General features: G+C 39.7%; 1 protein-coding gene across 1 annotated transcript in view; it reads right to left on the bottom strand.

The window, feature by feature from the left end:
- The window catches only part of TMEFF2 (transmembrane protein with EGF like and two follistatin like domains 2), a 226,160-nt gene that overhangs the window by 35,112 nt on the left and 166,016 nt on the right, over positions 1-25,032 (bottom strand). Inside the window, exons 6-7 of the mRNA XM_046019892.1 lie at positions 13,521-13,669; positions 12,735-12,794 (exon numbers count right to left, since the gene is read on the bottom strand). Coding sequence (XP_045875848.1) covers positions 12,735-12,794; positions 13,521-13,669 — 209 coding nt within the window. The remainder of the gene's footprint in view (positions 1-12,734; positions 12,795-13,520; positions 13,670-25,032) is intronic.

The following is a 25,032-nucleotide window of genomic DNA, read 5'->3' on the forward strand; positions in this document are numbered from 1 at the left end:
TTAGTCATTCCTGTCCTGTCCCATTTGTCCATCTCCACCGAGTCGCCACGTCCCTGATGTGCCGTCATTGCTGGTTCTCTACTTTAGACTAAGCCTACTTTTCTGCCCCCAATTTCCAACCATTTCCCAGGAACTGTGCTCCATAATCAGCAAACTCCCCCCACGCTCAGCAGTTTCACTGAAATTTTCATCTCTCTTCTTGCATCCTGAATGACTCTCTCCTTGAATACCACATCTCTTTAGTCTTCTCACAAGGTGGCCATATTCTGTACCCTCTTCTGTATCTCGGGACTCCAAGGTGGGAGTGGCTGCTGACCTTCTTGGTCCTTATTACTGTGTTCAGGTTACTGGACCACCTCTTCCCTAAGCCTTACCACTGACCTATATGTTGTTATGCCTGGAGTTTGGCTCACGAGTTAGACTTCTCTTGACGACATCTGTGTTCAAACTAAAAGTCTAAGCAATTTCCAAGTGAACAACTGGGGGGAAACAAGCTATGACCCTTGAAGTAAATAACAATGTTTAGAAACACAGTTTTTCTGAGAGATTTTTAGTTTCACAGATATTTGAAAATATTTTTAGTTGATTATATTTGCACACAGTCTCAAATCATCAAGATGTGAGAACTGAATTTTTAATGTGCTTGATAATGTGGGTTCACATATTTGAAGCGTATCAGACTCATTAACAAAAGCAGCAATCAACGTGCTCTGGATAGTTCATTTTTTTGAAACTGCTTGAATTCTATTTATTAGTTTTATGGAAAACAGTGGGTCTTGAAATTATGCGGAACATCCGGACAAATCTTACTCGTCTTCCAGTTTCTCACTTTCTGGCCATACTTATGCCACTTTTCCTGGGAATGGAAACGATGTGCTTGAAGTGAAAAGGTGAGTTAAGGTGGAGAAGTAGGTCACTTTCACTTGTGATACCTACATGTTTGCGTTCGACTAGTGTTTCCTCTTTTCCTCCTGTGCTAAACAAAAACCGATCATTGGAGAAAGAGCTGTCTTTCTGACCTTCATGCTCGGACTTTTCACGGTATGTGTGTGTGTGTGCTGACTGATGATATATAAACATTAACTTTTCTGAGTGGAAATAATGTTTTTCATAACAAGCATAAATTCTTATATACCTCATTCCTATTATTTTTGCTTGATGCCTTCCCATCATTATGATCACCCATTACCCAGGTTTCTTTTCAATAATGAATATGTAGGTCTTTCATACATACATCCTGGGTTATAAATGACTAATTTTAAGGATCAAGTAGAAAAGAAACATAAATGGTATCGTTATCTTGCAGTTCGGTCAAGTCTTATGTCCTCCTACTAAATTTCTATTTGACTCTCATATTTTAATAATCTGGTGATCATATTATTTTAAAGGATTGAACTATACCGTACATAAAATTGTGTCGACTGCAGGAAAACGGAAAAGTCAGTCACGTGACACGTCAGTGTGCTGAAGACCTGTAAACGGTACGTGCTCAATGAATACTTCTTATAGATGAATCAAAAAGTCAGCCAGAATCTCTTGCAACAAGTTATTTGTCTTGAGGAGGAAAAAAAAAAAAAAAGCCTTTTGGAATTGTATGAGTCATAAATGAAAATATTTGTACAAAAACTCTGACTATGTATCATATAGATAGACCGTAGCCCATACAATGTGTTACAGTTCCCATAAATAAACTTTCAACTGTCAGACCAACAGGAAAATAATAACAACAAGCTGGCTCACTCGTTTCTTGCTAATATCATCTATCACGTCTTTTAATTCAAACTTTAACTGTAAGGAAGTAGGCTTCTTACGTCCATTGCACAGATGAAAAAACTGAGGCTCAGAAAGCTCAATTAATTGGCTCAAGGTTAAATAATCAAAAGCATGGCCAGTGTTTCAACTCAGCCCTGCCTTATTTTTAGTGGTCTTAACCACTGAACTGTCTGCCACATCTTAATGGAAGAGAAAGGCAGATGAGTAACACCTCAAGGTGAGCAATTCGCTTCAGGAAGGAGCATTTCAAAACAGGAAAAGCACACATAAATGATGCAGAATGCATTTATGAACTGGGGCATAAACACAAAGTTTTCCAGAGTCTACCAGGGCCCAAGGCAACTCGTCAGTAGAAAGCCTTCATCTGTGTTGCAAATACTACTTCTGTGTTTATCTGTAACCATGAACATAACATAATATTCCAGATGACTGGCTACATGATTTTATGGGGAAAACAATGAAAGCACAGAAGTTCAGGAGAGCAGGAAAAATTGTGAGTTAGAGTTCATAGAAAGCTTTATGAATTTTGCAGCACTCTAATGTAAATCCCAGAGGGGAAAATACTTGAATTGAGACACTTTCCCTCAGAAATCTTGAGAAAATCTTGACATCTTAATTCATTTCCTGAGCTTAAATATTCTAGGCTAGTCTGGTGGCACTGTAATGGCCTGGGCAAACACTTTTATTTATTTCACTGTTGATACCAATATTTGTGCTACAAGCTGCTGCCTGCATTTGCTGCTATTTATTTCTTTCCCACGGATCAAATTATTGGCCTCAACATAACACCCGTTCCGGTGAAGCGTTCCTTGTGTTCATGAGCGAATGGAGAAAGCTTCCATTTTAAATGCAGATTTTTTCCACATGACTGAATTAAGTCATGTTATAAATATGATATGTAACCACTTGATATTCATGTCGATACATAGATAGTGGGAGAGTAATCGAGGCAGGTAGTAGATCAATCAAGCAAGTGCTGTATCTGCATGGGTGGGTGGTCAGCGTGCCAAAATGCTGCCTCCAGTTCTGGGTCAACCGTTTAGCCTTTGGGAGCTACAATTTTACTTCCCCCGGTATTTGTAACCCGGTTTTATCGGATTGACGTGAGAGCAAATAAGGTAATGTGAACGGGTCTTTGTAAACCTGGAAAGTATCACACACACATTTTCTATTAATGTAGGGTCACTTGGTAACAGACGCTTCTCTTTGGTTTCTCTTGTCTATGTGGGGAAATAGGAAACAGAACAGTAAAACTTAAGAATCAAACAAGACAGTGCTTGTAGGATGCCTGTGAGATGTCGACAGATCAGAGAGAGGAGTAACCCTTTGGAGCATTTCACGGCAACATAGATGTCACAGTGAAACCTTCTTGAGTCTGGAACTCTCAAGGGGTTAACCTCTAAGGGGCAGAGTGGGTTCCAAAGTCTCTCAGAACGTTAGGTCGTGACACTTCTCTGGCCACATACCGTTCGCACTCAGCTGGATTCCCGAAGTAGTGATGATGGCGCGAACCTTAGCTCTACCACATGCTCCCTTTTTAGCTAAACCCCCTGAACCTTCATTTCTCACCTGTCACATGCATATAATATCTCCCTCACATTTCTGTCATCAAGACTGAAGGAGACAGTCTACGTGGAAGGCCTTCGAAAATTGCAAAGGCTTCTGCCGAGAACAAGGTATTAAGACAATTCACGTAGACTAGGTACCCTTTCAAGACGTCAGTTTCCTCTTAGCGTGGACAAAGCAGTCAATGGAATCATAGGATGTATGGAACTTGGTTTGAGTGTTTATTTCTGGTTTCTTTCTTTCTTCTTTTAGATCTGAGCTTAATGTCTAAAGTATTGCTTAAAGATAAGGAAGAGGTTTCTTTATATTTGAGATTTTATTTATTTACTTGACAGAGACAGAGAGACAGTGAGAGAGGGAACACAGCAGGGGCAGTGGGAGAGGAAGAAGCAGGCTTCCTGCAGGGCAAGGAGCCCAAAGCGGGGCTCCGTCCCAGGACCCTGGGATCATGACCTTAGCCGAAGGTAGATGCCTCATGCCTGAGCCACCCAGGCACCCCAGAATTTTAAAGACAAAATATTCTTAAAAATGAAGGCTCCCTCAACGTGAAGAGAAACAGTGAAGGGCCACAGTGCAGTGCACGGTAGAAAGACAGAGTCCACGCCTGCACCTTCACTCAGAGTGGGGAGGCCTGGCTCCCTTCCAAGGCTGTGGAGATGGCCAAGGCTACCTTTCCTTGTTCACTGTTGATAAACGCAGGGGAAATTTCTTTTCCGCATATGCATACTATAATTTAACGTATTTTTTATCTTTGTTCAGGCTTTCTGACTGTTCTGCAAATCCAGTCCCTGTTAGACTTGTAGATGCATGAAGAAAATCAGCTGAACACACTCCCTCTTGAAGCCATTGCCCTTAGTACTTTGTGTTATTTTTTTTCCAATGTGGAAATACACAAAAATATGTTATATAATCTGCCACAGAAAGACCATTGTGGACTTACACATATTCCAGTGTGATGCTCTAGAATCTCACAAAAAGTTGCTGTAAAAAATCCCAGCCATGTGAAAAGCTTTGGTGTATTTTATAAAAATCACTACTGAAGGAAGATATTACCCATTCTATATTTTCCAGCGATAAGGAGATCTATGCCAAATATTTCTTTTAAGAACTTCGCATTAGAGAAACTATGTGTCTGGTTTCTGGAGGAATTATTTATTCATCTTTCTGTCAGGCAATGGAAACCCAAGTTCCCTTTTGCAGAGCCTCGGAATGAGGAGATCACCTTTGTAAAGCCCAGTGGAGTGCATGTAGCAGGGACTCTAAATATTGGCTGCATGACCTGATTAAATCATATTTTCTCTTTTCACGTTGGTTACAAGGAAGCTCAGGGCTAAATGCTGCAAATGTTGGTGATATAATCATCTTCCTCTACAATTCTGCTTTACATTTTCACTTTTTCTTTAAATGAGCTCATTGAATATATTTTAATCACAAACCACTACAAATCCTTTTGGAAACTGGTACAAAATGTCATAAAAGAAAATTCATTTTATTTTCTAGATGATAAAAGACAAAACCGTTTAAGTTTGTGGTTTATTTTGCTTTTCGTGTGTGTGTTTATGTGTATGTGTCTATTTTTTACATTGAACAATATATAAAATTAAGTACATTTTCACTGGAAAAATACGCAGCTACTTTTTCTGAAGCATGATCAGATTTTTAGACAGAAAAGCAAAACAGTCAGAAAACACACATACCAGATGAAGAAAAACAAAATGGCTGAATTTCACTTTTTCATTCCAAGACACGAGGGGATTTTTTTTAAAAAAAGAAAATGTTGCAGATTTCAAAGAGGTGTAAAACATTTGCTATTTATAAAATATTCTATTTATAAAAACTTCCAGAAGGAAAGTTTAATATTAGCATTTTGAAACAATAGAAATCCCTAAAGCTTCAGCTCTGTGGCTTTATAAAATTTTATTCCCTGAGCCTTTCTGCAAGTAAAGAGAAAGACCTAAATGGAAGCCCAAGTCTTAGATGGATGAAGGGAGAATGACATTAAGTAGCCTGTTTAGCTTATCAGACAGAGATCCTGTCACTCTGCCTTGAAACAGATCAAAGCTCCTGATTCAGGACTCACTAATGCCTCGGGTCTCATTAAACAAGAGAGGGCAGAATAGAGACCCAAGTCAAGTACAACCAGAAAGTAATGCTGGCTGCGATGACTTCGCAAGTTCTTTGGTTTCCTAGAGTCCATTTCAGGTGTATCTTGGAACTCATAGCTCAGCACAAGTTTGGTTTACCTCTCCTTAGTCTTGTTGGAGGCAAGGCTCTCTTTGTACTTGTTTAGTTTTTTGTTTGTTTGTTTGTTTGTTTTTTGTGAATTGGCCCTTGTTCGTCCTTATTGAAGTCTCTATTTTGTAAATGACATTAAATATGAGACATACCATAGTTGTTTTTAGATTTAGGCTCTCTAAATTATTTTTCATTTTTGTAATCATTAATGTGTGGTTTTGGTACTAACAGCGATAAGGTAGGCTCAAACGGGAAAAATAGGGGTGTTGCTGAAAGGTTTTTAACCTCTCCTATTAACAACATCTAAGAAAAAATGAGAGTGCGTTAAGATCGGTACTTCCCTCCAGTGGGAAGGTCCATCGATGTTTGTCTAACAAGGGAAGTGGCTGTGACATTAAATGAGCTTGTGAGCAGATAGCAAACTTCTAGGAATGTGAGTCACACAGTTTCTGTTTTCCCTCCTTGGGGAGATTTGAAACAGAAATTAAGAGGAGAGTGACATACTGAGGCTCCATTTGGATCCTTTTATATTCCAATGTTTGTATTCCAAAATGTATGAAAATGCAAATACTACTGAAAGCCTGGAAATGTTGAGGGACGTGGCTATTATTTAAATATTGTCTAACGAGGGGTATACGTTGTGTTTTAATAAAATTAGAATGAAGGAAAAGGCATCTAAATTAACTTCCGTGGAAGTTTTAAAGTAGGTAATCAGTGCTTAATTAGGAACTGCACGCTTTGATTGACATTATCTTTGTTCCTGTCTTAAATTTGGATTTCAAAGAAACACGTATTTTTAAACTTTACTTTTATCTTAAAAGTTTTTCTATGGAATTTACTAGATAAATACGATGTCAAACAAGCAGACCTTGGACAACACCAAGGGTCTGAAGAGTTTCCATTTGCACAGATTTAAAAATATATTCTTTTTCCTTCTCAGGTTCAATAATGGGATAAGATAGGAAATGATGCCAACTAAAAGAATCGACACTGAAAGTCAAAAATTATGTTTGACCCCACTCTCAGTAACAGACAGATCATCCAAGCAGAAAATCAATAAAGAAACAAGAGCACTGAATGACACATTGGGCCAGATGGACTTTGTAGATATATATCATACATTCCACCCTAAAACAACAACAGAGTACTCATTCTTCTGAAGCACACATGGAACTTTCTCCAGAATAGACCACACACTGGGTCACAAATCAGGGCTCAACCCATAAGAAAAGGTTGAGATTATTCCCTGCATATTCTCAGACCACAATGCTTTGCAACTGGAACTCAACCACAAGAAAAAGTCTGGAAGGAATTCAAACACCTGGAAGCTAAAGACCACCCTGCTTAAGAATGTTTGGGTCAACCGGGAAATCAAAGAAGAACTTACACAATTCATGGAAACCAATGAGTTTGAAAACACTTTGGTCCAAAACCCATGGGATACGGCAAAGGTGGTACTAAGGGGGATATACATAGCCATCCAAGCATCCCTCAAAAAAACTGAAAAATCCAGAATACACCAGCTCTCTTTATACCTTGAAGAACTGGAGAATCAACAGCAAATTGAGCCAACCCCACACACAAGAAGGGAAATAATCAAGATTAGAGCAGAGTTCAATGAGATAGAAACTGGAGATATAGTAGAATGCATCAACAAAACTAGAAGCTAGTTTCTTGAAAGAATCAATAAGATCAATAAACCACTGGACAAACTAAACCAAAAAAGAGAGAGGACCCAAATTAATAAAATTATGAATAAAAAGGGAGATCTCATGACTAACACCAAGGAAATAGATACAATCCTCAGAAATTATTATCAACAGTTATATATCAATAAGTTAAGCACCCTAGATGAAATGGATGCATTCCTGGAAACCTGTAAGCTTCCAAAACTGAATCAGGAAGAAATTGGCAACCTGAATAGACCAATATCTAGTAATGAGATTGAAGCAGTGATCAAAAACTTTCCAAAAAAATAAAAGCCAGGACCTGATGGATTCCCTGGAGAATTCTACCAAACATTCAAAGAAGAAATAATACCTATTCTCCTGAAGCTGTTTCAAAAAATAGAAAGAGAAGGAAAACTTCCAGACTCTTTTTATGAAGCCAGCATTACCCTGATCCCCAAACCAGGCAAAGACCCCATTAAAAAGGAAAATTTCAGACCAATATCGCTGATGAACATGGATGCCAAGATTCTCAACAAGATCCCAGCTAACAGGATCCAACAGTACCTTAAAAACATTATCTACCATTACAAGGTGGGATTTATCCATGGGATGCAAGTGTGGTTCAACATTTGCAAATCAATCAATGTGATAGAACAAATCAATAAGAGAACAGAGAAGAACCACATGGCCCTCTCAATTGATGCAGAAAAAGCATTTGACAAAATCCAGCATCCGTTCCTGATTAAAACAATTCACAGTATAGGGATAGAGGGAACATTCCTCAACTTCATAAAATCCATCTATGAAAAACTCACAGAGAATATCATCTTCAATGGGGAAAAGCTGACAGCCTTCCCTTTGAGATCAGGAACACGACAAGGATGTTCATTCTCACCACTGTTGTTCAGCATAGGACTAGAAGTGCTAGCAAAAGCAATCAGAAAACAAAAAGAAATAAAAGGTATTCAAATTGGCAAAGAAGAAGTCAAACTCTCTCTCTTCATGGATGACATGATACTTTATATGGAAAACCCAAAAGACTCCCCCCTCAAACTACTAGAACTCATACAGCAATTCAGTAATGTGGCAGGATACAAAATCAATGTACAGAAATCAGTTGCTTTCTTGTACACTAACAATGAAAATATAGAAGGAAATGAGAGAATCAATTTCATTTATTATAGCACTAAGAACCATAAGATACCTGGGAATAAATCTAGCCAAAGAGGTAAAGGATCTGTACTCGAGGAACTACAGAACACTCATGAAAGAAATTGAAGAAGACACAAAAAGATGGAAGAGCATTCCATGCTCTTGGATAGGAAGAATAAACATTGTTAAAATGTCTATACTGCCCAGAGCCATTTATACTTCCAGTGCTATCTCAATCAAATTTCCACTGGCATTTTTCAAGAAGCTGGAACAAACAATCCTAAAATTTGTACAGAACCAGAAGAGACCCTGAATTGCTAAAGGAAATGTTGAAAAAGAAAAACAAAACTTGGGGTCATCACATTGCCTGATTTCAACTTTTACTACAAAGCTATGATCACCAAGACAGCATGGTACTGGCATAAAAACAGACACATAGACCAGTGGAACAGAGTAGAAAGCCCAGATATGGACCCTCAACTCTGTGGTCAAATAATCTTTGACAAAGCAGGAAAAAACATCCAGTGGAAAAAAAAAAACAGTCTCTTCAGTAAATGGTGCTGGGAAAATTGGACAGCTTTACATAGAAGAAAGAAACTTGACCATTCTCTTACACCGTACACAAAGATAAACTTGAAATGGATCAAAGACATCAACATGAAGCAGGAATCTATCAAAATCCTAGAGGAGAACAAAGGCAGTAACCTCTTAGACATAGGCCACAACAAATTCTTTCAAGATATGTCTCCAAAGACAAAGGAAACAAAAGTGAAAATGAACTTCATTGACTTCATCAAGATCAAAAGCTTCTGCACAGCAAAGGAAACCGTCAATGAAACAAAGAGGAAACCCATGGAGTGGGAGAAGATATTTGCAAATGACAGTATAGACAAAGGGCTGATTTCCAAGATCTATAAAGACCTCCTCAAACTGAACACTCAAAAAACAGATAATCACATCAAAAAATGGGCAGAAGACATAAACAGACACTTCTCCAAAGAAGACATACAAATGGCTATCAGACACATGAAAAAATGTTCATCATCATTAGCCATCAGGGAGATTCAAATCAAAACCACATTGAGATACCACCTTACACCAGTTAGAATAGCCAAAATCAACAAGACAATAAACTAACACGTCTTGGAGAGGATGTGGAGAAAGGGGAACCCTTTTACACTGTTGGTGGAAATGCAAGTTGGTGCAGCCACTTTGGAAAAAATTGTGGAGATCCCTTAAGAAATTAAAAATAGGGGCACCTGGATGGCTTTGTGGGTTAAAGCCTATGCCTTCAGCTCAGGTCATGATCTCAGGGTCCTGGGATCGAGCCCTGCATCAAGCCCCGAATCAAGACCCGCATGGGGCTCTCTGCTCAGCAGGGAGCCTGCTTCCCCCAACCCCTTGCCTGCCTCTCTGCCTACTTGTGATCTCTGTCTGTCAAATAAATAAAAGAAAATTTTATTTTCTTATTTCTTATTTCTAAATAAAAAAATTAAAAATAGAGCTACCTATGACCCACACTACTGGGTATTTACCCTAAAGATACAGATGTAGTGAAAAGAAGGGCCATCTGTACCCCAATGTTCAGAGCAACAATGGCCACAGTTGCCAAACTGTGGAAAGAACCAAGATGCCCTTCAACAGACAAATGGATAAAGAAGATGTGGTCCATATATACAATGGAGTATTATGCCTCTATCAGAAAGGATGAATACCCAACTTTTGTATCAACATGGACGGGACTGGAGGAGATTATGCTGAGTGAAAGAAGTCAAGCAGAGAGAGTCCATTATCATATGGTTTCACTTACTTGTGGAGCATAAGGAATAACATGGAGGACATGGGTAGATGGAGAGGAGAATTGAGTTGGGGGAAATCGGAGGGGGAGATGAACCATGAGAGACTGTGGACTCTGAGAAACCATCTGAGGGTTTTAGAGGAGGGGGGTGGGGTGTTGGGTGAGCCTAGTGGTGGGTATTATGGAGGGCACGTATTGCATGGAGCACTGGATATGGCGCATAAACAGTCAATTTTGGAACACTGAAAAAAAAAAAGAAAATAAAATTAAAAAAAATTATCTGTTTGAAACCAAATTCAAATGCGAATTTTTTTAGGAGAAAAATTTAACTCCTAATCTCTTTGAAAATGGGTATTCTCTAAATAGGTAACATGAATGACAAGGCCAGAGTGTTAAACTCCAATATGGTATGTAATGCACAATTTTATAAACTCACATATATTTGCATATTGATGCTAATCAACTTGACAAGGTCTTTGTTTCAGGGAGAAACTTGATTTTCCTAGGAGTCCAATGACTCATGTTTCAATAACGAAGTTATTCACATAATGTTCATTTCTGAAGATTTATTTCCAAGTGAATTAGTTTGCAAAACAAGTATAAAGATATTTTAAGCACAGTTAGTAACTTTTTATATGAAAGTGAAATCTTTATGGAATCTTCAAATACTTTAGGTGACAGTAAAATTAAATATGCCAGGTAGTGGCTTACAATACCTTTGAGATAAAGCTATTGTTTATAACAAAATGCAGAATTTAAATTTTATTCATTTAACATTTAAAATGTATGATATTAGTCTCAGACCTTGATTTTTCATTATTTTTATCACTTTTAATACTTTCCTGTGAATCAGCATATTCCAAAGTGCATTCTTGGGAATACCAGTACTCAAAAGTGCCGCAAAAACATGGGTTATTTTTCAAATAGGTTTGATAAAAACTATTCACTCTACGAAAATATTAATAATTATTTTAGGTGTGATAATAACATTATTTAAAAAATGTTGATCTTTTAGAATTGCAGGCTAAAGTATTTATGAATAAAATTATGCAATTTCTGGGATTTCTTTCCACGTGTTTTGAAAATGCTGAAAGAGGATGCAGTAGGAGATGGGGCGGGATTAGGCATGGGTTGATGTTACTGCATTTGAGTGGTGAGTACATTTGCTTCATTATCTACCCAGCCTCGATTTGTGTGTATTTTGTATATATTAAAACAAAAACTAAAAAATAAATAAATAAAATGTGTGTATCTCTTAGAAATTTTACAGTGCACACAAGAGCTGTGAGGTGTCCTGGGTGAGAAAGTCATTGTTTATCTGGGTTTTCCCAAACTTATTGACCATGGACTGTTCTTTTCAAGAAATACCTGCTTCGATCCCTTCTGGGCATTTGGGAACAGCTCTATCATAGTAGAATTAAAGTTTTTCCATGTATCATTGTCCAGGAAAATTCCAGGCTTCTAGCACATGAAAAGTTTTATTTACATGTTGAAAACCATTAAGATAAAAATGAAGAATTAAAAAAAAAATCTTTTTTGTTATTTCCAAATTCTGAGAGGTGTGAGGTATCCATAGTACAACATCTGATTAACTTTTCTCAATTTCATTGAGATTAATTTTGTATATAAAAATAATTCAGAAATATTATTAAAATACAATTTCAGAAAAAATGAATGATAATACAATATTTTGAAAGATAAGAAGCATTTCTTGGTTGACTATTGGCCAAAATCTAGTTATTACTGTTTAATATTTAAGTGAAAAGCTCTTCAAAAAACAAAACTCTACATATCAATAATTTGACTTTTATATTTTTAATCCTGTTTTTATAAAATTTAATAATTTGTTAAATCCTATTTGCATACTCATAAGTTATTTCTCACCCTGGAAAAATTATATTGGATAGAATAGTTCTCAAAATAATATTCTACAACTGCTAAATAAAATTTACATTTTATATAAATGCTTGGTAATTCTGCATATTCAGAAGCTACATTGTACTTTTAAAATAAATTATTATTTTAAAAATAAGTTACACATAACTTTTAAACTTTGCATTTAACTTTTAAACTTTGTATTTGAAGAGATAGCCTGTATTATTTATAGCTGTCCTTTCTAGCTATTTTAGAGACTAACAAACTTTTTTATTGTTGACTTTAATGGAAATTCAAACAAGAATGTTTGCATTCATTAAAATATACTGCCAAGAACTGCATTAGTTTCCACTGATGCCCATTAATTTGATAAACGTTTTGTCATTTGTACCATTTGCACTGTCAAAACAAGTTAGTTATATCTTAGTGACATTTTTGACAAGTGCTTTAACTCTGGCAAGAAAAAAAATGCATTTTATTTGCTACAACATAAATTCACTATTGCTTATTGAAAGTTTGAGCCAAACAAGAGAAGATTAGTACATATCAGATGTCTTGCAAGATTCAACTAAGGATTAATGGTTAAAAAAAAAAAAAGGTGATTTCCCCCCAGACTCTTTTTTATAGAAGCGCTCATATTCTGTAGTAGAAAATTTGTAATGTACCTGCATAATCTGTTCTTGCATAATGCCCATCCTCAGATTTAGTTGTTGTGGTTGTGTTATCTGTGTTAAAAAAAATTAACAATTAATATTGATTGCTTTTTAAACATCTAATGTCAAATTTATATTTTTCCACCAGTTGTACCTTCACTGTCACTAAGGAAATTCTACCACCATAGCTCTAAGCTACCTTTATGCAAAGACAGATTTACATCACTTTGCTTGAGAGCAAATAATAGAATGATATTAGTTTTCTAGAGTTTGGGACAAAGAGAAGTTTCACAATTATAGTGGAGATAGATGCATAAAGGAATAACAAGTCAAAAACCAAGGAAATGTTTGTTTCTTAATAAGAAACAAAATAGAACATTCTTATACATCCTGCTTTAAAAAATGTACTTGAAATATGTCTATTGATTGAGTACATAAAAATGGTGTGATTTGTTTTTAATTTCAAGGTTTTCTAATAAAACCTCACATTCTTTGCTGAAGATGACTTTGACCTTTGTCCCCCCCATGCAGGGAGAATGTCGGCTGATTATTGGCTTCTGTGTTTACGGCGTTGTGAAGACACAGTCCCATTATCTAGAAAAAGATACGGGCTGCTGCGGATAGGCTCTCAAACTCCTATACTCACCGCGAATGCTACAGTAGACTCTCCTACCAATTATAAATCAGAATTGTCTTCCGGAAAGGAAATAGCTCGCCTAAGAAGGAGTTCTTTTCTCTTTTCATTTCTACACTAAGACTAAAAACATTCTTTGAAATGAGTTTTGGTACAAACATTACCTTGACATCGACCCAACGACATGACTTCAATTTTCTCCTGTTTCTGACACGATGCTTCTTTGATCTGACACGCGTTATCATAAGACTTCCCATCAGAAGCACAGAGGGGATTGAAGTGGGTTTGGGAACAGTCGATGTTGCACACACACCTAAAGGAAGACAGAAGGTAAAAATGGTGAAGGGGGTCAATTATATGGTGATGGACAGTAACTAGACGTAAGCTGGCGCTCATGTTGAAGTGTGTGCAGATACCACCTTACAAGGTCATTTACCTGAAACTTATATAATGTCATATAGCAATTCACCTCGATCGATAAAAAAAAAAAAAGTAGCGTCAGTTTGTTGTTATCACGTTATACAGAAAAGAGAAAGTGGGAGGACTGCCAGGTTGCCAACACACACGTCGGCGAAACTGAACTGCATCTTTTCAGGGAATCTCCTCCACTCTTCTACCTGAGCTGAGAAGAAGCACAGAACTCGCGGAGCATGATTCAAAAGACTGATAAAAGGATTTAAAAAATAAGAAAAAGGGAAAATGCAGAAAATAATCATCAGTAAATCTCTGCCATTGGAACTTTAAAAACATGTAGGTAGGGGCACCTGGGTGGCTCAGTGGGTTAAGCCTCTGCCTTTGGCTCAGGTCATGATCTCAGGGTCCTGGGATCCAGCCCTGCATAGGGCTCTCTGCTCAGCGGGGAGCCTGCTTCCCTTCCTCTCTCTCTGCCTGCCTCTCTGCCTCCTTGTGATCTCTGTCTGTCAAATAAATAAATAAAATCTTAAAAAAAAATAAAAAACATTGGGTAAACCGCCGTGCTGATGTCGGCACAGTTCGAACAGGCTGAGGTCGCCCTGAAAGTCTGCTTTACGCTTTCTCAAATGGGATCTCACTGTGTTAACTTCTATGCTCAGGGTATCTGAACGGCGAGCACGTGAGGAGAATGAAACAGAGGACGTTGGCAAGAAAACAAGCCGGGAGATTGCTTGGAGCTCAATCAGGAGTTCTCTCTCGCAGCTACATGGGGATGCGCGTGACCTGCTAAGCGGGAATCTTTGGAGGTCCTTAACTTTGGTGGGGGGCGGCATAAAACAGTTTGAGAATCAAGTGAAAGATCTTCAGAAATACTCATACTCACACAAAACAACTTTTTTGCATAAAATGTTAGAGTGTGAGCACCTTGAAACCTGTCCCATGGACCCCTTCCCCAGATACATACTGTTTTTGCTAATTCGAGCTTTAAGTAATAAACACAAGTTGATTACCACTCGCGACTTCAATATTTTTCTATAATATACATAAAAAGTTAGTGAGTCAATGAGAATTAGGTTGCCTGAATCAGAAGAATTAGACATTTCTAGCAAACTTTATATGACTTTTCCTACGTTCTTCTAATTCTCTGTATTTTACAGTCTACTTTGTCGCTCAGAATATTTTTATATGTGTGTAAATATGTTATTGCCTTAAAATAAAAACTTGTATTTTAAATTTCTATTAATATTTACACTATTTTTCTAAATAGATTATACGCTTCGCTCACATTTTACTTCTGTAGATCTTACTCAGAGCGGGGCATGTAATATGATGTTTACAGTAACAACGAGCTTACTACATGCTGGGTTCTTAACGTGCATTGCTTTATTTAATCTTCACAACAGCCATTTTATAGACCAATGATAGCGCAATTATAAGGTCAGGAAGCTAGTAAATTGTGGAACAAGGACCACCCGCGGACGTGTTAAAGTAACACATAACCCCTTTCCTCTCACCGTAGGCTGTGTATTAGAGTTTCCTGGAAAAGTTTTAAATATACCGATTTACAAGCAGGTTTCTGGGCTCCGTTACTCCTTTCATCCTTCTATCTCTCTGAGGTAGCTACTATTGCTATCTTCAGCTTACAGATGAGAAAACTGAAGCTTGGAGACGTCAAATAGCTTTTATGGGGAAGAACGTAATTTCCAAGACAGGCAGTTTGATGCCAGAACCAACACTGTTCCACACACTGTTCAGTACAATGAAAAAGAAGGCAAACCCGAATTCCCCATATTAACTAATTAAAGGAATACCTTGGGTGAATAGGACTTGAAAAAAAAAAAAGGCTATGTCTACTCTTGGAAAACTTATAGTGGTTTAATGAATCTTTTTATAGTGGTTTTATGACTCTCAGTGCGTCCTAGTCTCTGTCTTCCCAAACAGATGATCCCGACTTTGTAGTATCACAGGGATGTGTTAGCGGATATTGGTTTGAAAGCATTCTGAACTAGAACCCGATTCTTAGAATGAGTAACAAATGAGATGAATTAAGTGAATCTGACTACTTAAGACATCAATAGTTTACACTATTTTATCCTTAACAAAATTCGATATAAAGTTGTTTCTACTTTTTATAAAAACATACATTTAGACAGACACACACACAGACACACAAACGAACGTTCCAACTAACTCAAAGTTTTAGCACCAAATCTTTTCCAAGTAGCTCTTTCAAAACTTTCAAAGAGCCTGGAATTTTCTAAAGTTCGGATTCATGGGGCAGAGAGATTTTCATGTTGATATGAGCATATGAATTTGCGTACGTGTGTGCGGAGAATGGGTTCTGTGGGGGCATTTGCTGCGTTCTTAACATGCCTGTTTACAGTTCATGCCTTCCCTTTCTGCAACCTTCTTAAAGGCAGTATGTCTTTTTTACCTTTGAATTTCTGGAACCTGGTAGAGGGCATCACAGCAAGTCATCAGTAGATGATTGTTGAATGGCAGGATGGACGTGGATGAAGTGAAAGAGGATAGTTACCGTCTAGACATGGGCACACAGGAGGAAGATCCAGGGATCTGCTCAAACACACTCTCACCTAAGGCTGTGCTACTTCGAACTTGAAAGAGGCCACCTGCCTCCATGAATTTGTGTCCCACAATGGAGACAGGGCACTAGCCCTTAGGGACTCAGTGACATCAGAGTACAGTTGTGAAAAGGACAGGTTTCACCATGCAGGTCACTGCTTGTATTTTGCAGTATTCAGGTACAGGTTTTAAGAACCAATATAATTTAAACATGGTAGTGACTTGTCAGTTTATGGCTGTTTCAAACCGCAGAAAAATATAAGGCTCCGATAAAAAGGTGACGGAATTATCATACAGTGTAACAGTGAAATTGCAGGTCACTCCGCACTGTCGCAGCTTATGTAAATGAATCCGGGGTTTTCTTTTTACAGAAATGAAAGGCAGATATTTTTAAAAACAGAAACTATCTTCTTCACTGCTTTTGGCAAATAATTGCATTATTATTCATTCCGAGAGGAGTAACTAGTTAATTACAGCATGTCACGAGTATTTTCTGTGAGCCAAGGATTTGTAAGGCTGAGGACTGCATGGATGCCTTTAAGGGTGTGTGTGTGTGTGTGTGTGTGTGTGTGTGTGTGTGTGTGTGTGTGTTTTCTTTCCTTTCTTTTTTCCAACCTATCTCAGTCTTTTGACATTTTGACACTGTGATTACATAGATCTCTTTTCTTCTAGGCTACAAAGAAAAGAATCAGCCCTACTTGAAAATAATAATTTTAGGGTCTGTATGTGGAAATACTACCCTCTGAAATCCTTCAAAAAACATTAACATTGACGGAAAACCTTAGTTCTCTGAACTGTAAGAGAGAAGCGGAGCATCTGGTGATTTGGAAAGACCACTTGACGGATAAAGAACTGAAATTACGGGAAGGAGAAGGTGGTGTCTGTGGTAGCCCACAGGCATTCATAATCATCTCATGAACCTTCTGGGGGGCTTGACATTCATTCAGCTCCCTGCCTCTCCTGAAATGGCTCCTCCGCAGACGTTCTGCAGTGGGTTAAGGAAAGTTTCCCCTCACATTTGGGAATGCCTCCTTATCCTCCAGAGTGTGAGGACGCCAAAGCTGCCAGGTAGCAATCACTTATTCATGTGTCTGGCTGGTGGCTGCCCTCGAATTTCACCAGATTTCGTTTCATCTATGAAATATGCCATCACTTGGTCCTTGACTTGCCCATTCCAAATTTCGTCCGTACAAGATCGCTAATCAGTTTTAAAATACCCAATTGTACTGCAGTGAAGACGGCTTTCTGGGTTGTTTTGAACCTTGACTGGTTTGTGTCCCTTGAGCCTGGCTGTCCCTGGGGCTATGACACAGACCCTTCCTGGCCCGGCCAGAGAATGAGATCAGAGCCACTGCCTGTGGTCTCCGTCAGAGCCGTAATGCACGAGCAGCATTCTATTAATAACAGAGAAAACCGTGTCTTCTTCACTCAAGATTCTTGTGATACTTTAAGCCCATTTAGTCATTAACTCTCATGGAACTCCTTTTGATGGAACTCGATTATAATTATTTTACCTGTACAGAAACTACAATTCAGGTATGACTGGTTTGCGAGGGGAAAAATGAAATAAGAGATGTGAAGATCCACTGAAAACAAAAAGCCTCTACACAGAGTGTGGAAAAGCATTGACTAGGAGGTAAGACTATGAAGTCTGCTACATTGTTACTCAGGCAATATATGTGAGCTTGTTTTTTTGTTTTGTTTTGTTTTCAAATTTGAGAAGGGCAATCCTTTTAGCTTTGAAATCTAGGAGGAAGGAATAATGCCCTTCTCCAGACACATTACCAAAGACTATAGTGAGGTTTTCCGAGGCGGACGTGGGCTATCTTGTACACAGAAAAAGCTTAGTTGCCATTAATCTCTCTCCCTTTATAAAGAGGTAAAGGATAGAAGTTGGTCTATTAGATGGAAGGTCTTGGGGATATTGAGAAAAAGCCTAGAGCAACGGATAGCCCGTCAATGGGGATCTGAATGAAGAGAAATTAAGCTGAGAGACCCTTCTCTGGGGTGGTGTCAGAACTTTCGAAAACAGAATCACCTGTTGAACAAGTGGGACAATTCCTGGGTGACAGACTGATGGCCGTGTATCAAAATGATGTCTGATACAATAAAGGTAGACAGGGAATGGGACTCGAGCCTGGAATTTGGTCTCAGACAGACCTGTTTCACTGAGGCGTGATCAGGTTCTAGCTGTATGGCATTGAACTAGTTACTTAACTTCCTCGAACCGGTGAAAATGAAGATACTGACTCAAGACTATGGAAATTAATTGGAATAACGCACATAAATTGTTTAATGAAGTTTCTGAGAAGTTGTAATTAACCAATAAACATTGGTCATCATTAACTTTTGGCTTAGTGGTTTCTAATCTTGGATGCGAAGAAAAACCTTCTGTGGAATAGCTCAACCTTGGGCAGCAACCCAGAGATTCCCACTCAGGAGGTCTCGTGTGAGGCAGGGCATTAACTAGAGTCGTCAGATATCTGCAGGGGATTCTGACATGCAGATGTGGGGAGCTGTAACTTCAGAAAATACTCCTCACCCTCTAAGACCAAGAGATTTTCTAACTTAGTGCATGTGACATTCACGTGAGAAATTCTGATGCACCGGGTCTCAGGTAGGTCTCAGAAATCAGCATTTTCAGCAAGTTCCTTCGCTCTCTCTCAGGCAGATAGCTTGCACAGTCCATTGAGAAACCCCAAACATCTTGGCTCCAAAATACCCTTTTCTCTGTCCCCTTCATTCCGTCAGAAGGAATTTAATATTCCTGTTTAATTAACATGATTCAGTGGCCTGTATTAAAAGGCTTTCCTCCACATGCTACAGGAGATGCACCTGTGGTGTGAGGTGACAGGGACAGGTGCGTAAGCACCCCGATACTAAGACATCACTGTGGAGCAGTCAACAGAAGTGATCCACCGAGTGAAACCAAGGGAGGGAGGGAAAGGACGTGAAGCAACAGAAGGCCCCCCTGTGCCACGTACTGAGCTCCAATGTTCCTGACACTCCCAGGGGCTAATGCTCATGAGATAAGGGGTAAACGAGGAAACTGAACTGTCTCCGAAGGTGAGCTGGGTTCACAGACGTGTGATGGAGCACATGCAGTGGGGGAAGGCAGGAGGCAGACCCCAACAGGAGCTGGGGAGCCGCCAATAGGTCAGTCTGATTGGAATGAACTCTTCTGAACCAAAGTGGTGGGGGGCAGCACTCTGGACAGCTTGCAGATGGCTCGGTTCTAAGGAGTGGCTCCTATCTTCTCCACAATGAAGAGTTGTGAAAGGTTTCTGGGGAGAGGGTGGTGAGAAGGTCAACGTGATGGAAGAGTGTTTTAGGGAGGGGAGGGCAGGCGGAGGGACTGGTAGCCAGGCTGTTGCTGTACACTTGGGGGCTAGCAAGGAAAACCCAGGGCAGCGGTGTTCCCTCCAAATGAAGAAGAGCCAGAATCTGTGGCACTTAGTGACTCTCCACTTAAGGTACATTATAGCGAGGTACTAAGGCACAGCTGTCACCACCGTGCCCTTCCTGCTCTCCCTTTCCTGCCTTTTTCCTGATTTGTGTTGTGTTCCAAAGAGGAAACTGATGAGAGGAGCAGCCAGGCAGCTGTGTGGGGCTCAGGAAGACGTGATTTCCTGGTAGGGAGAGTTTCCTTTCTTTGCTGTTAGGACAGGGGCAAACAGAGCCTTGTCACGTAAGCATCCTTACCTGCAGTTTAAGGGAAATGAGTCTTAGTAGTAACGTGTACTCTGCCTGGTTCCAGGGCTGATGGAAGACGACTGCTCTACTGGCAGTGGGTACCTGTTAGCGCCTGGGCCCCGAGAGCAAACACGGCTCCCTCCCCGTCAGCAAGTGGCCCCGGGCCCCTCTTCCCCGCAGATAATACAGTTGAAGCAGGGTTGACTGGGGCTCTGTGTTCTGTATCATGCTTGCATTTTTTCTCAGGATTATTTTTTCCTTTTTGAAGCAGCTGCATTCACATCTTAAAATAATCAAAGCAAACAATCCTTCTTACTTCTATACATTTTTAAAAGTATCTTGAAGCAAAAATCCCTCATTAGCATCAAGCATGTGCTCTTGCTCATTAAGCCAGAAAACATATTCAATAACCAAGGGTGACTCTGATTACTAAGAAGTGCGGCCGCTCGGACTGGAGGGCGCTTACTACAGAGAAGGCAGAAAGCATGAAAACCCCAGAATGAGGAGTTGGAAGTTAAAACAATACAATGAACTCGGCATTTGAATAAGGAGATATACCGAATTGCCGCTCTCTCCCTTTGGTCAGGATCCCGCTGTGTGACCAGGCACGTTCCTTTAGGTGCAGCTGCAGGATTCCTACACGCGTTCCTACACGCGTTCCTGCATGCGTTCCTACACCCGTTGCCACATGTGTTCCCGCACGCGTTCCTACAGTCGTTCCTGCATGTGTTCCTACACGTATTCCTGCAGTCGTTCCTGCATGCATTCCTACACGCGTTCCTACACGCGATCCTACACACGTTCCTACAGTCGTTCTATACGCGCTCCTGCACGCGATCCTACACACGATCCTACACACGTTCCTACACGCGATCCTACACACGTTCCTACACGCGTTCCTGCAAGCGTTCCTACAGTCGTTCCTGCACGTGTTCCTACACGTATTCCTACAGTCGTTCCTGCATGCATTCCTGCATGCGTTCCTACAGTCGTTCCTACACGCGTTCCTGCATGCGTTCCTACAGTCGTTCCTACACGCGTTCCTACACGCGATCCTACACACGTTCCTACAGTCGTTCCTACACGCGGTCCTGCAAGCGTTCCTACATGCGTTCCTACAATCGTTCCTGCACTCGTTCCTACACGCGTTCCCATAGTCATTCCTGCACGCATTCCTACACGCGTTCCTACAGTCGTTCCTGTACACGTTCCTGCACGCGTTCCTGCACACGTTCCTATAGTCGTTCCTGCACGCGTTCCTACACGTGTTCCCCAGCTCCATGGCCATGTTCGCGCACTGGCCCTCCCACAGGTTTTCAACTGACCAAGGACTTCCAGGAGTAAATATGTATGAACGTCATTACAGTCTAGATTTTCCACAAAAATACAGTTTAATATCATACCCTTGGATTTCAACCATGAGATATAAAAAGTGTAGATGAAAAAGAGCTCTGTGTTGTGACCAAACGGCTGGTTTGAAAGTATTGTCCAGTGCATTGTCCAGGTGGTTTTCAGGACGATGGTTTCAGTGCTGGCAGGAACTTACTCCACTCATCATTAAAACTGGCTGAAGTCACCTCCCTTATGCTTATGTCATCCTTTATTTTTCATCTATTAATCTCAGGGTCAATATAATTTAAATTTGTTTTTAAAATAACATTAAGTGTACATGATATCAAAAATTTCAATATTTGCATAATGGAAAAATATAATAAAAATATTCATGGGGGGGTGCGTGGGTGCCTCAGTTGGTTAAGTGACTGTCTTTGACTCCGGGCATTTACCCCGTGTCGGCGGACGGAGCCCGGAGTCCTGCTCCCTGCTTAGCGGGAAGTCTGTTTCTCCCTCGCCCTTTGTCTCTCCACCCATCCCATTCTCTGTCTCTCTCAACTAAATAAGTAAATGAATATCTTCACAGGAATATTCATGAGGACGGTGCACTGTCGCCCTATGAAGGGAAGCCAGGAAATATGACGGGAGGGAGGATGCCCCAGCTTTCTCTGTCACCTTATGTTCTTGAGAAACAATCAAAAGCAAATAGGCTAAAATGTTTGTATTTGTTAAAACTAGGTGCCGAATGTCCAAATGTGATTTTTGATAATTTCAAAATATAATTAAAAATAAAAATATTAGATTAGACATTTTGCTTAAAATGACTGAATTACCAAGCCTGGTAAATATTTTTTTGCACTGATTGGATCTGGATAATATATTTCTAAATTGTTTAAACAAAATTAAAATATATATATATATATATATCCACATGTGTATGGAGAAATCCCAGGGGGATAAAGTCACATTTCTTTGTAAGTAACTATTTAAAATTGATCTTCTGTCCATATAAAAATGACGTTCAAGAAGAGTTTATGGTACGAAGAGACTCATCTCTGTGTTTCTTCCTCTCTCCCGTCTTACTTGTTCGCCCACTGAAATGTGAGACTCGCGAACACATGGTGGCATTTTCGTCAGCGGGTCCCCGCCAGCCTTCTTCATTGACTTCCTGCCGCACTGCCGGCGAGTTCTGATTGCTCTGAGGCAGGGCTGTATGGCAGGGCTGTCGGCCAGGAATAGTCATGAGCTATTCTGAAACCCTCGGGAGGAAGGACTCTCCGTTAGAAGTGTTTGAACATTTTGCCTTGAAATAAGAATACTGTAGCTTCTCAAAAATACTAAGCTTAAAAGGTAAGAAGGGCAAGCAGGTATGCCTGCCTGCCTGCAGCCAGCTCTGGCGAAAGTCCTGCTGTGGAAGGCGGTGGCAGGGCCGCAGCCACGACTGCCGCTCTTTGTTCGTTTCTGTCTTCTTTCTCCTCTTAGGCATATCCATTTTCATTTACCACACATCTCATTTAATTCTGTCTAATCCCCTCCGTGCAGCTGAGCACCAGGTTGGTGTGAGGGACTGGGCTAAACACCAGAGATGCCAAGATGGCTGGGTGATCCCTATCAGCAACAGAGATAGCAAGTAAAGGAGAAAAACAAGCATCTGTAAAATGGTGTCATCAGAGCGAGGCTTTGTGGGAGTGAACAGCACGTTTTGAGAGCACTGAGGAGTAATAATAGCTTCTACCTTGAGGCTCTAGAAAGGTTTCATAGAGAATGTGACCCTTGAACTTGAAGTTTAAGGGGGGGTAGAATTTCTGCAGATGGTTTCCATTGATGACTTGTAGCCAGAGGATTTGACATCCACTACTCCACGGAGAGCACCTCCCTAACAATTCGTTTCTCATTCTTGTCCCTCGGTGGATGCCTCTCCTGTGTGTTCATGTACACAGTAAGTGATACATCGAAACATTTTTCTCCTTCCCTAAATCCCTTGTGTCACATTCCATGTAAGAAATGATAGCATATGTGTCCTCTTTGGGGCCCAAGGTCACAGAGGCTTCTGGAAGTCAGGCCAGGCCACGAAAGAACCTCACTTAGGAGACAGGGCTCTGGGGTCTTGTTTGGACTTCTCGTTCTCCAGCTGTTGGACCTCTGGCTGCACGGTACTGAAGGACAAGCTGACCTAGTAAGATGATGTCCAGGGTGGTCAGCTCTAAAATTCTGACACTTTTTTCCCCCTGAAACTCATATTTTTAGTTACTTCTATTTATCTAGCACATCCTTGCTTCCTATCATCTTACAGTCTTTGCTGTTTCTTTTCTGCTAACGCCTCTCTACTAAATGAGTTTGACATTTATCAGAATGCTTCCCTCCTTGGGCTGATGTTTTGCTTCCATCATCTATAGCCTTACCCACTTGCCCTCCGACCTGTCCTGTGTTGCATGTCTCTGCCGTCGAGTGGGAAGAACATGGACTCATGCATCCTGTGATAAGGGCCTCAGCCCACTGTTGATCTAATAAATGCTTGATGAATTAAATAATAGATGCATTAAAATCTTTCTTCTGCAAGTTGCTTGACACTTCTGTTAAAGTGGAAAATAACTCTTGGCTCAGAGTACCATCTACCTCAAAAGGTTCTTCTGAGACTATAAATCAGAAAAAGTGGAAGCAACTTCACAGGATATTTGGTGCCTCGCCGGTTCCGTTGCCTCCCTTGGTCGTGGAGAGTTCATTCCTCATTTTATATTAAATTGGTCTAGTCCTTGCCGGGCTGGCCACCAAGCTACAATATTTTTCCACATACACTTAATTAATCAACTGCAGATAAGCTTTGACCCAATGTAGCTGAAAGAACTACTTGCCATGCATATTTATCTAAAATCCATAAATTGAGGTTTTTCCTGTCATATTTGGAAGTACAAAAAGATTAATCTCTCTTTTTTTTTGTTAAAAAAGAAAGAAGCTATTAATCGATACCATTTCTAATGTATTCTATTTTATTTTATTATTGTATTTTACTTTGGGGGGAGGTAGGGGCAGGACTGGCGGAGAAAGAGAGAATCTTAAGCATGCTCCATGCGTACTGTGGAGCCTGACACAGGGCTTGATCTCCCGACCTTGAGATCATGACCTAAGAGGAAATCAAGAATCAGACACTCAACCGAGACACCCAGGCACCCTTAATGTATTCTATCTTAAAGATGAGATATTTGGCATTGTCCTTTCGATTTTAATATCTTTAAATTTCATGTAACTTTCAAAAAGTAGAAACCTATTTACCTGAATTATTTTAAACTTACTTATCTGAGTTACCAGAAATACTATAAATTCTTGTAAAATTTTAGAATACCATTAAACTGAATAATGCTAAAAATAAGTTTTTCACTCCTACTTTTTTTCTAGCCCTTGTTATCTCTGTCCTCTTCTTCCTTATCTTTCTCTTTTTACTACTTGATCTCTCTCCAAAGTGTGTCGTCTAAGTTCTTAGGAAAACATTTCCTGCCATTGATGGAGTTTACCATCTAACAGAGAAGCTTACTGTTCAGAACATGGAAAAGTTTAAAATTCCTGCCACTAATATGGAAAAACATTTTTTAAATGTGTTTTCTATTCAGATGATGTGAATGTACTGTATTTATTTGTGGAGACAAAATAAATGAAAGA

Source organism: Meles meles, chromosome 9, assembly GCF_922984935.1.
Source record: "Meles meles chromosome 9, mMelMel3.1 paternal haplotype, whole genome shotgun sequence".
Classification (NCBI taxonomy): domain Eukaryota; kingdom Metazoa; phylum Chordata; class Mammalia; order Carnivora; family Mustelidae; genus Meles; species Meles meles.